The sequence below is a fragment of the Danio rerio genome, chromosome 13 (genome assembly GCF_049306965.1).
Source record: "Danio rerio strain Tuebingen ecotype United States chromosome 13, GRCz12tu, whole genome shotgun sequence".
NCBI classification, from domain to species: Eukaryota; Metazoa; Chordata; class Actinopteri; order Cypriniformes; family Danionidae; genus Danio; species Danio rerio.
In genome coordinates, this window is record NC_133188.1 from 12,056,645 (window position 1) to 12,070,001 (window position 13,357).

General features: G+C 36.3%; 1 protein-coding gene across 18 annotated transcripts in view; it reads right to left on the minus strand.

The window, feature by feature from the left end:
* Positions 1-13,357, minus strand: part of dctn1b (dynactin 1b) — an 85,941-nt gene that overhangs the window by 52,486 nt on the left and 20,098 nt on the right. For 11 of the 18 annotated variants that reach the window (XR_012389187.1, XR_012389186.1, XR_012389183.1 and 8 more), the window contains 4 exons: positions 10,296-10,547; positions 10,123-10,201; positions 9,995-10,026; positions 4,043-4,063 (listed from right to left, as the gene is read on the minus strand). Coding sequence is in view for 11 of the 18 variants with exons in the window: in XM_021480759.2 (XP_021336434.1) it covers positions 4,043-4,063; positions 9,995-10,026; positions 10,123-10,201; positions 10,296-10,547 (384 nt within the window). In the remaining 7 variants the exon portion in view is untranslated. The remainder of the gene's footprint in view (positions 1-4,042; positions 4,064-9,994; positions 10,027-10,122; positions 10,202-10,295; positions 10,548-13,357) is intronic. The other 7 variants (XR_012389188.1, XR_012389185.1, XM_073920749.1 and 4 more) reach the window with 1 other exon arrangement.

Sequence of the window (13,357 nt, forward strand, 5' to 3'; positions counted from 1 at the left end):
AAATAATCTTACGTCAAAAGAAAAAAAAAAGATTATTTTGCTTACCCCATTGGCAGATTATTTTGCTTGTTTTAAGGAAAAACTCACTTAATTTTGGCATATTATTTCTCAAAACAAGACAATATGTTTTGCTTGTCTAGAAAATGCTTCTTGATATAAGAAATTTTAGACATTTGCACTAGAAATAAGTCAAAAAATCTAAGCAAGAAAAGCATTTTTTGCGGTGTATTGCTTTCCCAGGGATGGATTGCGGCTGAAGGGCATCCGCTGCGTAAAGTCTGGCTAGATAAGTTAGAGGTTCATTCCGCTGTGGCGACCCCAGATTAATAAAGGGATTGAATGAATGAATGTTATTATTGCACACTCGCAACTCCTTGATGATACATGCTTTGCTAATTTTGTCTAACAGTATTATTTTCTTTATAATTTTGAATTATACAGACCCTGTTTCTGTTTTTCAGACATTAATGAATCCACCAAGATGATCATAATCACTGACAATCATAAGTTAATATTATAGTAAAGAATTAGATCCTATACTGACAAATGTTTATAGTACAATTCAAAAAGAGTGAAGGTTTGAAGCCAAACAAGCACAGGCCCTCCATTTGTACTTTGACCATCATAGAAAAAGCTTCAAAACAATCCATACTGACAGGCTGAACTAGAAAACCTCTTAAATACCCTTTCCTCAAGCGCTGACATTTAGAAGAAAACGCAGGGATGCACAAGCTGAGCTTTCAAGTCCAATATTTCAGTGGCGATCTAATGACAAGAGAGCCAATGCCAAGCCAGAGGGAAGGAAGCACTTACTACAATATCTCTCTCAGTCTTTCATCACACACAAACCTGAAAACATCAGTAACAGTAAACATGCTCCTGCATGCACTTTCAAAATGTAGCCTTATGGAATAGTATTTAATTTAACGTATTTTCTACATTTAATGTTATGACATTTATTTACTTAAATCTTCTAAATCTTGAATAGATCCACAGAAAACACTATATTAATATTGTATATTTATATTCAAAAATATATTCATATTATTATTTAAATTTAACAGTACGTTACAACCCCAAATCAGAAAAGGTTAAGGCAGTATGGAAAATGCTAATAAAAAAGAAAGTAGTCATTTCCAAATTTACTTTGAACACAACGTATTTCATGTTTTGTCTGGTCAACTTCATTTCATTTGTAAAGATTAATCCTTTCCTGTCCTTCACACCTGCAACGCGTTCCAAAGAAATTGGAATTTAGAGCAAGTAATCAAGTAAATTGGTTAAACAATGGTGTGGTTTAAAACAGATAATGTCAACAGGTGATTGTAATTAAGATTTGGTACAAAAGCAGCACTCTAGAAAGGTCTAGTCCTTTAGGAGCAAAGATGGACCGGATACAAAAGGAAGCTCTATGTTAACAATGTCAAGAAGCCTCGTTGACTTTTCTGGGCTTGGAGGCATCTGGGATGGACCCTCACACAGAGGAAACAAGTACTGTGGTCAGATGAATCAGTATTTCAGGTATTTCTGGGGAGAAATGGACACTGTGTGCTCTGGTGCAAAGAAGAAAAGGATCATCCAAACTGTTACCAGCAACAAGTCCAAAAACCAGGGTCTGTCATGGTATAGGGTTGTGTCAGTGCCCTTGGCAAAAATAACCTGCACTTGTGTGATTGCACCATTATTGCTGAAAAGTACATAAAGACTTTGGAGCACAATATGCTGCCTTTTTTCCAGGCACACCCATGCATATTTTAACAAGACAATGCAAAACCAAATTCTGCACACACTACAAAGCCCTGACTGCAGACGAAGAGGATACAAGTACTTGACTGGCCTGCCTGCTGTCCTGACCTGTCTCCAACAGAGAATGTGTGGCGCATTTTGAAGTGCAAAATGTGACAACGAAGACCCCATACTGTTGCCTACCTTAAGACTGGTTTGAACAAAGAATGGAACAAAATTACACCTGACACACTTCATCACTTGGTGTCTTTAGTCATCTTTTAACACCCCATTCACATGAGGCGTCAGCGTCAACGCTTCCCATTCACTTTGAATAGGTGACGTCAAGCGTTGTCGAACAGAATTATGGGTCTGTCTGCACTGCTTTAGCTCGCTGCAGAAGTTAGAGATTTCTTGACTTTTTAGGCGCCAATGGAAGCATCAGCCAATTAGATCTTGTTTGAATGAAGAATGAGACAAAATAAACCTGAAATACTTCATCACTCTTCAGTCTCTAAACATCTTTTAAAGGTTATGAAAAGGAATGGCAACATCACAAAGTGGTAAATGCTTTACTGTTCCAACTTTTTTTTTTAAATGTGTTGGAAGAACCAAAATTGGAAAACGTGTTCATTTAAAAATAAAAAAATAAATAAAATCATGAGGAACACGTTAAATAATGTTTAGTGTATTGTCTGCAAGGAAATACAAGTCAGCGTAAATTTAGAAATCACTTATTGCTTTTTTGATTTGGTTTTCCTTTCTGTCCCAAACTTTGTGAGTACAAAAAAAATGTATGGGGTAAAAGTTAAGGCTGTATTATACTTTACCATTTCGATACATGAAAACCCCTATTTAATATCTGACCCATCTGCAGCAATTCAATGTACATTTTGGGCCCTATCATACACTCGGCACAATGCAGCGCAAGGCGCGACGCAATTGTTGTTTGCTAGTTTGAGCTTGGCGCAAGAGTTGTTTTGACGTTTTGCACCACGCTTTTTAAATAGCAAATGCATTTGCGCGTATATGTGCGCCCATAGGCGTTCTGGTCTAAAAAAGAAGGTGTGTTAAGGCGCATTGCTAGCGTGACTATTTTGAGAAATTATAATAGACTGTTCAAAAGACCAGAACAAAGCCGGTCTAAAATCCAGCGCAGAGTGTGTTAGTTGTGCGCCTCCGTTACACATTGCTTAATAAAACAGAATGTAAAGCAATACGCTTTTTCAGTTTATTCATGACAATTTGATTTTGTATAATGTTATTATTATTAGCAGTATTATTTATTACTTGCATATTTATATTTGTTTTATTAAAAAAACAAGCTTAGATTTGCCCACCTGTCAGGTTTCAAACCATATGGGGTACAGCACACTTCGTTGTTATTGTTAATTTTTTTCATTTGCTGGAAATTAGGACTGAATTTAGAAATAGTTTTGCAACAAATCTTTGCACTTAACAAACAAATCTATTATTTATAGGCTAATGGATGTCTGTGCGTACAATAAGTTTCCCAATCCACGAGAGTGAAAGTGAAAGTAAATAATGAGGAGGCTTATCTCTCATTCTCGCGCTGTAGATGCTCTGTTTAACTGTTTTCTTGCTAGTGAAATGCTCAGTTTTTCCAATTAAAAAATCTGTCATGTAAACAGCAAATGCGCTATGGCATGACGCAACTGGCTCCTAAAGGGAATGGTAGATGAGACTCTGATTGGTTTATTCTCAAAACACCCCTATAACTCATTAAGAAAATAAGCTCTACCCTTTTAGACCATGCGATACGGCGCAGTGCGGATTTTTCCGTCCTTAAATTAGTAAAAGTGGATTCCGACACACCCTTAATGCTTTTGCGCCCTGCACTTTGCACTTTGTGCATGAATCGTCAACATAGAGTCCTTTATGTCAGTTATAACAAATATACATGTACATGCTTCACACAGACAACCTATAAGATAAAAGGTGAATTAAACCATTAACAAGAAACTTAAAATCTCTTTCTCTCCCACAATCTACAGCAATAAACACAGCAGGCTAATTCGTAATATCCATTTAAAAGCAGTCATTCATCAAAGAAAACTGCCATCCAGCCGGTGAAGCACTAGAACGCATGAATAAATGTACATAAAATTAAAAGAAACAATATACTGCAGACGCAAACACTTCTCATGAACACAAACACACACACACACACACACACACACACACACACACACACACACACACACACAGGTAAAGTGCTGTTTGTGTGATGCCATGCAACAGAGCGACTAAATACTGCCACTGCTATGGAAACAGAGGTTTGAGAAACATGCGGCACCTTTTTGGGTTTGGTTCCTCGCTGCACACACAGATGGAGGAGGAAGAGGGACGGATTAGTGTTTGATCAGCCCGTGTGTTTGTAATGAGCATCAAAATCTCTCACATACAAACACATCAAGACTCACACCTAAACTGGACAGTCTTGGACAGAGGCCTTATAAAATGTCTGTGACAGCTTGGGTTCATGCATGTTTGTGTTAGTGAGTGCATATTTGGGACCCCTTGTGAAAAGAAGTACACTAGATCATAGTTTTAAAAAGAGTACTTTTCATAGAAACGTTTCATATACTAAAGAGTTTACTCACCCTTCACTAGTATTAAACCTGTTGTGGGTTTGTTTCTTACATTGCACACAATTGCATATTTGGAAGAATGTTGGAAACCGGTAACCATCCCAGCGAGCAAAATTCATGTGGCTTAAATCAGGCCCACGCCAGACACTTACATCCGGCCCACATACTGCATAGAATGATGGCACTTGGGTGGTCCACTCCTGTTTGCCAGAGCTAGGCCACAATTAAGCCATAGCAATACCACATATCAGCCAGAATTCAACCAAATGAACCAGAACTGACCCTATTCTGGGCCACAGTTTGCTTTTATTCTGGCCCAAATCTGGCCCACACTAGACACTTACATCCGGACCACATACTCAATGGAATGATGGATCTAGGGTGGTCCGCTGCGGTTCGCCAGATCTGGGCCACAAATTAGCTATATTACTATCTATATGTGCCATGTCAAAGAGCTATGGTTTGACCTCTATAATTTTCAAATGATCACTGTACTTTACCAAAAGTGACCTATCATATGTTTTAGGACAACAGTACCATCCCTACCACATCTTTCCTCAGCTGCATTGAGCTCACATCATCTTCAGCCAGAGATACTTGCCCGTATTTGCCATATCTCATCTATAGACTAATAACCACATTAGCCAGAGTTTACTGTGCTGAATATTTGCCAAAAGTGGCCCACATGTGTTTTAGGATAACTGGGCCACATTTGCCATATCTTCTCTGGGCCACTATAGGCTCAAATCCACATTAGCCAAAGCTTAAAGTGACAAATATTTGCCAAAGGTGGCCTACATATGTTTTATGATAACTAGGCCATATTTGCCATATCGCATCAGGGCTACTATAGGCTAACAGCCACATTAGTCAAAGTTTACTGTGACAAATATTCGCCAAAAGTGGTCCACATATGTTTTCAGGTAACTGGGCCACATTTGCCATATCATCTCTGGCCACTTTAGGTTCACAGCCACATTAGCCACAGCCAACTGTGCGAAATATTCGCCAAAAGTGGTCCACATTTGTTTTAGGATAACTGGGTCACATTTGCCATATCTTCTTTGGGTCACTTTAGGTTCACAGCCACATTAGTCAGAGCTTACAGTGCTAAATATTTACCAAAAGTGGTCCACATTTGTTTTAGGATAACGGCCACATTTGCCATATCTTTTCTGGGCCTCTATAGGCTCAAATCCGCATTAACCAGAGCTTACTGTGCCAAATATTTGCCAAAAGTAGCCTACATATGTTTTAAGATAACTGGGTCACAATTGCCATATATTCTATGCGCCACTATATGCTAACAGCCACATTTTTCCAGAGTTTACTGTGCCAAATATTTGCCAAAGGTGGCCCATATATGTTTTAACATATCTGGGCCACCTTTTTTAATATCTTTTCTAGGCCACTGTAGGGTAACAGCCACATTAGACAGAGCTTACTGTGCCAAATATTCGCCAAGAGTGGCCACCATATGTCTTAAGATAACTGGGTCACATTTGCACTTACACATGTGAGCCACTTTGGGTTTAGACCCAGATTGCCCTTAAATGACTAAGCCACACTTTGGCTAACTGTGGACCACATTTGTCCTCCGTCATTTGGGCCAAATTGACCATTTTTTGCATGGGCCACATTAGGCTTCTATTCAGGTTACATTTTGCCATAAGTGCCGAATCTTTGCCTTAAATGGCCCAAATATGAATTGGAATCTTTGGCCCCCTTTTGCGATTGTATAGGTGGGCCACTTCAGGCTCACATTCATTTTGTCTGGGCCGAAGGAAGACAATCAGTGCCGCATAACTGCCTAAACTGGCCCACATTCGTATGCTATCTGGAATTGACATCTATTGTATTTTTTTCTTACTATGGATGTCAATGGTTACTGGTGTCTTTTGTGTTCAAAAGAAAATAAAAAGGAAAATTTTGGAACCACTTGATGTTGAGTACATTAATTTTTGGTTGAACTATCCCTTTAATGTACTTATATTAGACACAATGCATTTGTGTCCATTTTTACCCTGAAGAGATAATACATTTCTATAAAATATCTACTTTTAATACCAGAACAAAACACTACAAATGCGTTAAGCATTTACCCTTAAAATACACAATATTTAGTTGTAAAGCACAAAAAAAAGAAAGAAAAAAAACTAGCACTGAAGCACTGAAAATTTTAGTTAATTTAAAATGGACACTTTTAATCAAGTAATATTAAAACATTTTGTCTTAAAAAAATGTCAGAGTATTGTTAATTATCATGACTTAAATTTCAAACAATTTAAATGGATAAGACACCTAAAAATAAAATAATTTATTCTAATACTATAATTACTAATACTATAGGGTATATTATAATATACCCTAATACTTTTCCAGGAAATGTTTTCTTTTTTGTTCTGTTTAACACACAAAATATAAATATATTTTGAAAAATGTTAAAAACTGGGAAACACATAGTAGGGTAAACAAATACTACGGATGTCAGTTTCAGTGTTTCCATCCAAAGATGCTAATTAAACGTATGCTCAAATCTGGAATACTGCAAACCAATAAGTCATAAAAATCGTCAAAAAGAACAAAATCCTCATTTTCCAATTAACTGGCACCAAATATAAAAAAGAAAAATGCAATTTGCTGCAGTGGGAGAAACCACTGTGAACCCTTTTTCTTATGTAATAAATTACCTGCGCCTCAGAACATCAGAACAGAACAACAACAGAAGTTCAGTTCTTTGATGACGGAGAAATGGTCGTCACTTTCTATCTCATATATTACATTTAAAAATGTTTGTTTCTCTTCCCCTACCCAAATATACCTGTCCCTTCCTGCCGATTTTGCTATCACACAATCTGTTAAAACAAAATCACATGACTTTTTTGAAGGCATGTTAGAATTTTGTAAATAAAAGTGCACGGTAGTTCGTTAACATTTTTATAGCAGGTAAAACGTTTACCATACTCATTTGTGAAAAACAGGTGGTTGAAACGTGTTCAACAGAACAAAACAAATAAATCTCAAACCGGTTTGGAACAAGTCTTTAGAAAAATAGTTTCTAAATTATTTAGAAAAATAATAATAGGAAACTGTACTGTTTCTACACCTAAGTGGTCTTTTATTCTATTAAAATTATATTAAATGAAATCACCGTATATTTAAAAATATAACCATTTAGTTTTTTCAAAGTACTCTATTACCAAGTGACTCATTCAACAAAATTAAGCACACTTCTTTTTCACAAGGGGGAAAGACAAAATGTGTGTTCATGCAGTATATAATATGTGCTTTTTAATTTTGGGGGAACTTTAAAGACATGCTTGTTAAATTCATATAATTAACAAGGAGGAAATCGTAGTTCATTTTGGTGATACACAGAAAGGATGAGCCGTGTGTCATGGCAGGAGAGTGTTACTATATCTCCCTCTACTGGAAAGGAGAGGTAATCTAAAATATTTTCACATGAAGTAGCGTCAGCATCAAAATGCGTATCTGTGTGCATTGCACATTACAAACAAAACTAGCAGAAACAGTGAGCTCTAATCTGACTGGCTCTAATCAGAGATGACAAAAGAGCACCTATGGTCTTATAGAGTGTAACACCAACATCATGAAGACCCTTTTAACAATGTGCTATTTGCCTATGCGAATGAGCTTTTGAGTAAGAAATTATATTTTTAATAACATTTATTTTTTTCTGAAAACATATATTTAATTGGAGCCATTTAGTAGTAGGTAAACTGCAGTGAACTGAATATTGAGCTTTGTTCAAAATAATGACTGAGACGCAGTACGCATTCTTCACTTTTTAACATTTCTAACAGCATACATATCGTTTAACGTTAATTTCTCTGCTGTTTCTGATGAAGACAGTCACATACCATACCACTGAGGCCCATTCACACAAAGAGCTGTAAATATAACAATAACTTTTTTTAGCATCCACACGTCTTAGCATGGTGACAATATTATTTTACAATAGTAAACTTTTACATCACCCGAGAATTGAATGTTCTAGTGTTTTGTAAAACACTTTTCATAATCATAGAATAACGTTCAGAGAATATTTAAATGATCAGAGAATTGAATGTTCAAATAACATTTGGAAAATCCCAATAATATAAAATGCTAAGAAAATGTTTATATAACCATATACAGTGGGGGAAATAAGTATTAAACATGTCATGTTTTTTCCCCGGGAATATTATTTCTAAAGGAGCCGTTGACAAGAAATTGAAACAGATTTTGGTAAAAACCCAAACAATACAAACATAAAAATAAAACAAACAAAAAAAATCTGAAAAATGAGTTATGTGTAGTAACAATTGAATGACACAAGGAGAAAGCACTGAACTACTGAAACTACTTTATATGAACAGCTTTTGAAAATGATGGCAGCTTAAAGACGCCTCTCATATGGAGAATGAAGTCACATGAACTGCTCAGGTATGAGTTTTTCACAGACGTCAACAGAGTGTGAAAATCTTGATGTTCTGTTAGTCTCGTCTATCAAATCTGATCTTTAATTTGTATTTTCTGTTAGATTTAAGACAGGTAATGGACTGGGCCATTCTACAGCATGATTTCTTTCTCTGAAAGCATTTGAGAGTTTCTCTGGCTGTGTTTTGGATCATTGTCTTGCTGAAATGTCCACCCCGGTTTCATCTTCATCCCACTGATAATGTAGATGTCGGACTGAAGCTGCTAATACTAATGTAAAGTGAGGAAGGGCAGAGGGTTGCTCAATAACTACTGAGAAATTTAAGCAGCTGTCTGGGCATTTTACTGCCTTTCTACAGCTCACTTTCTTCATGTGTTCAATACTTTTTCCCTGCGTCATTTTATTTTATTACGCATAACTTAATTTTAAAACTAATTAGATTTACTCGTATGTGTTTTTTTGAGTTGTTACCCACATCCAGGGAAAATTTAAAGTCAACAGCAGCTTTAGAAGTATGTCTTCTAAGAAAAATTGTGACATGTTTAATACTTATTTTTTATCCCATGTAATTAAATATTTAAATAACAGTGTAATGTGTTTTCACAAAGAACATTTAGATAGAAGAACATTTAAAGAATGTTTCTATAACCAGAGAAATCAGCGTTCTAATAATATTTTGAGGAATGTTTTCAGAATGATAGAAAATGTTTATATAATCAGAGAATTGAACATTTGTAATATCATTCTAATAATTTTAATAATAATAAAACTCATTTTATAAGTTACATGTTTATTTTTTTATCAAAACTGTTAAGAGGCAAACTTATTTATCAAGAAATATGTACTTTCGAATAATGATTTTGAGGAAATATTTATAACAAATTAAATATGTTTAAATAAGATTTGATAAATTGGACTTAACCCAGTTATTCATCAGTGGACTTCCAGTAACCGTTATCATTATAGTTCTTGTCCTTTGTGTGATCAAGGCATTATTGTAGCATCAACAATTGCAGATAAACTTGGCGTTTCCAAAATCTAAATGTAACCGGTGGCTCAGGACAGATCTTTCTTGTCTGCAAAATTCTCACTTAGTATGACTAATCCCTTTTCAGTGGAGTGTGTTTGGGAAAACATGATGTGAATGTACACAATACACAGAAACATATTTGTCAAGAACATGTTCGTCATTGTTTAGATCCCTTTCCCCACTCACCACTTTGTTTGACTTTAGGCCTTCAATTATCTCTGAGAAGGAAAAATAAAAAGAGTTCATTACAATTTTACGTGGCGTCTATGCGTGCATGCAGATGCTGCGGTCTGTGCCTGAAGCTGCTCTCCTACCTCGCTTCAGCATTTTGGAGGTGAGGGCTTCAGGCGTTTCAGGAGATGTCGTATCTGCCCCATCTTCTACTAACTGAATCTGCAAGAGTTCACAGAAGTTTCTAAGAACTCCAAAGAAAAACATCTATTTTTTTCCCCTGTCAGTGTTTATATATAAGCAGCAAGTGCAGTACCTGTGATTGGCGGACAAATATGCCATGGTTCTCCTGACAGAGGAAATATCGTTTGCCCTGCACAGTCCCATCGTTCTTGCCTTTGGGTTCATCCAGAATGACTCCCACCCATTTTCCAGAAGCGAAGAGGGTGTTTCCGATGTAAGCCACGGTGCCTCTGTGACCTTTACCGATGACTTCAACCAAAGAGCCCACCTTAACAGGACGCCCACCTCCATCTGAACTCATTCTGCTGCTGCCGCTGCTTGTCGTCTAGAACAAAAGAAATAATAACACTTAAAATGACTACAATGGGCCTTTTGATTAAATCAAAACACAGTTTACTTATTTAATTTAAAAATGAATCAGCATTTTGAATGAGTCAGCTGAATGACTAATTGATTCAATCACTCTTTTGTTTAAAACTGGAACCACCAGAATACAATTAACTACTACTAATACAATAGCCATAGACCAGGCGTGACCAACCATGTTCCTTGAGATCGACCTTCCCGCAGATTTCAGTTGCAACCCATATCAAACACACCTGCCTGTAATTATCAAGTGCTGTTCAGGTCCTAATTAATTGGTTCAGGTGTGTTTGATCAGGGTTGGAACTGAACTTTGCAGGAAGGTCGATCTCCAGGAACAGGGTTGAGCACCACTGCTATAGACCATGTACCTAATTGAATTACTAAAATTACGCTTTAAATGCCATTACCCTAAAAATTTGATTTATTTAATACAGCCTATAATTGTTACTAGCTACTATACCTCCTGCAAAGATGTGTAAGTTCACCTTGTTCTGACAAGTGGGAGTGCAAAGATGTTTCACTGCAGTGAAAATGTTGTTTTCGAAAGTTTAAAAGACACGTCTAAAGGCATGGATATGTACACTAGATATCGCATATGGTCCCTGAGCATGTGTCAATAGCGCCGCCACATTTGTACAGCACAAATGTCATTCAACAGCACTAGTCAAGACAGTGTGACAACGTGAAGATGCTGGACTTTTAGCACTGCGTACGGGTATAGTAACGAGCAAAAAAAGAAAACAACCACAAAGGCAGAACATTTTATAGGTAAGATTTCATTTTTTACAATTTGTGTGTTATAAACTTTTGTGCTAAACAGGTAACGTTTTTGAAGATAATACAGTCACTTACTGCATTCACCATAAGGCAAAGTAGCACCAACTCGCACTCAGTACCAGGCCTATGCTAGTTTTGTTGAATAAAATCAGCAAACAATGTAAATGAAATATGAAAACAAGATGCTGCGCTGCTAGAAACATGTATTATTGTCGGCTAGTGAAGGAGTTGTTCATAATGGGGATACATTCACAAACTAATCGCTCCCTCCGTCAGTGTGAGAAGTGAAAGCAAGAGAGGGTGTGTGTTTCTAGACATGATTAGATCAAATTTAACAGGGAAGGAGGATAATACATTTCCATGCACACAAACACATAATTTTGTCAGGAATGCACGTGCGATCACTGATCCATTAACGTAGAAAAGTGATGTAAAATTATAATTTTTGGAATTTAAAACAAAATGTGCATACTGACCACCAGGAAAACTCCCGATCATAGATATATGTGTATATGTGTAGATCTCTGGCTCTGGATGGCCTTCACTGCAGCTTGGTCCCACATTCATTTGAAATGAGTGCTACCCTGTGCTAAAATGGCAGCTCTACTGACAAATTGCTTCCAATAGACAACAACAGGGTAGGCGACATCTAATAGTAATAGTAATATCTATGGTGGTCTAAAGAAAAGTTTTGGTTTTGCTGTCAGAAATTATGTTTTTGTTAGCAGAAGGTTGCTACGCAACAGAGGCATGCATAATCAATGACAGGAAATATGTCTGACGCTGAAATGCACATACATTCAGGAAGAGTCAGGGTACTATAGTTATATGAGTTTTATTTCTATATTTTTATATTTCTATGTCTATTTATTGTGAACAAATTGGTGTTTAATTAAGGCAGTTCACTTGTTTCATTTGAAAATGAAGAAGTGTGTTTGAACAAAGTGTTTGAATGAATAATTCAATGATTGATAAAAGCAGTTTATTCGATGAACTTCAGAATACATCACCATTTTTGCTGTTCATTGGAGAGGGGTCTGGCTGCAGACTCGATGTAGATGCAATTTGAGCTGCATCCAATGCTTTTTAATGTGTTGCCTAAACCCACCCCTAACCCTACCCCTCACAGTGACGTCACTAGCTCCATTGAGTGCATTGTGTCTGACATTGCATCACTGAGCGATGCAATCTCAGCTCTCATCATGAAGGCTGCATCCAGATACTATTGGTTCATTCTTTAATTCATAATGAAGTTCAATTCAGAATGAATCCTTGTTTTTAAAAAACAAAAATGGATTAATTATTCAATAACAGATAAGGGCATGTTCATTGTTTTGTTCGAAAATAAATCACAATAAATTGGTTGAATTAGTGATTCAGTGATTGATAAAAACAGTTCGCTACTTTTTTCAGAAATAATCAGATTTTTGTGAACAAACTAGACGAGCGAACTGATTAAATGAATAATAAAGGCTGTTTACTTGAATGAATTTGTTTTTGAACTAATCAAATGCTATAGTGACTAATAAAGTCAGTTCATCTGTTTCAATCCTGACTGAATAAGGATTTTGAACAAATCAGATGGACAAATGACTTATAGTTTTTTCCACTACTTACAAACAAAATCTTCAAAAATGTCACACTATTTCTGAAACATCTCCCTTAAAAATGCAAAACTACACCTCAAATCTTCAAAACCAAAGTTGTTTCTTACCCTTGAACTCAGTTTTCAATTGCAGAAAACACTTTTTTCCAAACACTACACACAATTCAATAGCTAAAACACAAAAATCCAACAGGAAGCTACTTGTTTTCCTTTTTCAAACACAACCAATCAAAATCCGTACACTTATTATTCAGCAGGTCACACACACACACACTGCTCAAATGTGAAAACACTAATTTCCTAAGGCAATTTGTTCCGGCCCTCCAAATAGTGTCACCAAGAAATCAAAAATAAATTTAGCTCAGTTGAAAAATGGTCGATATAGT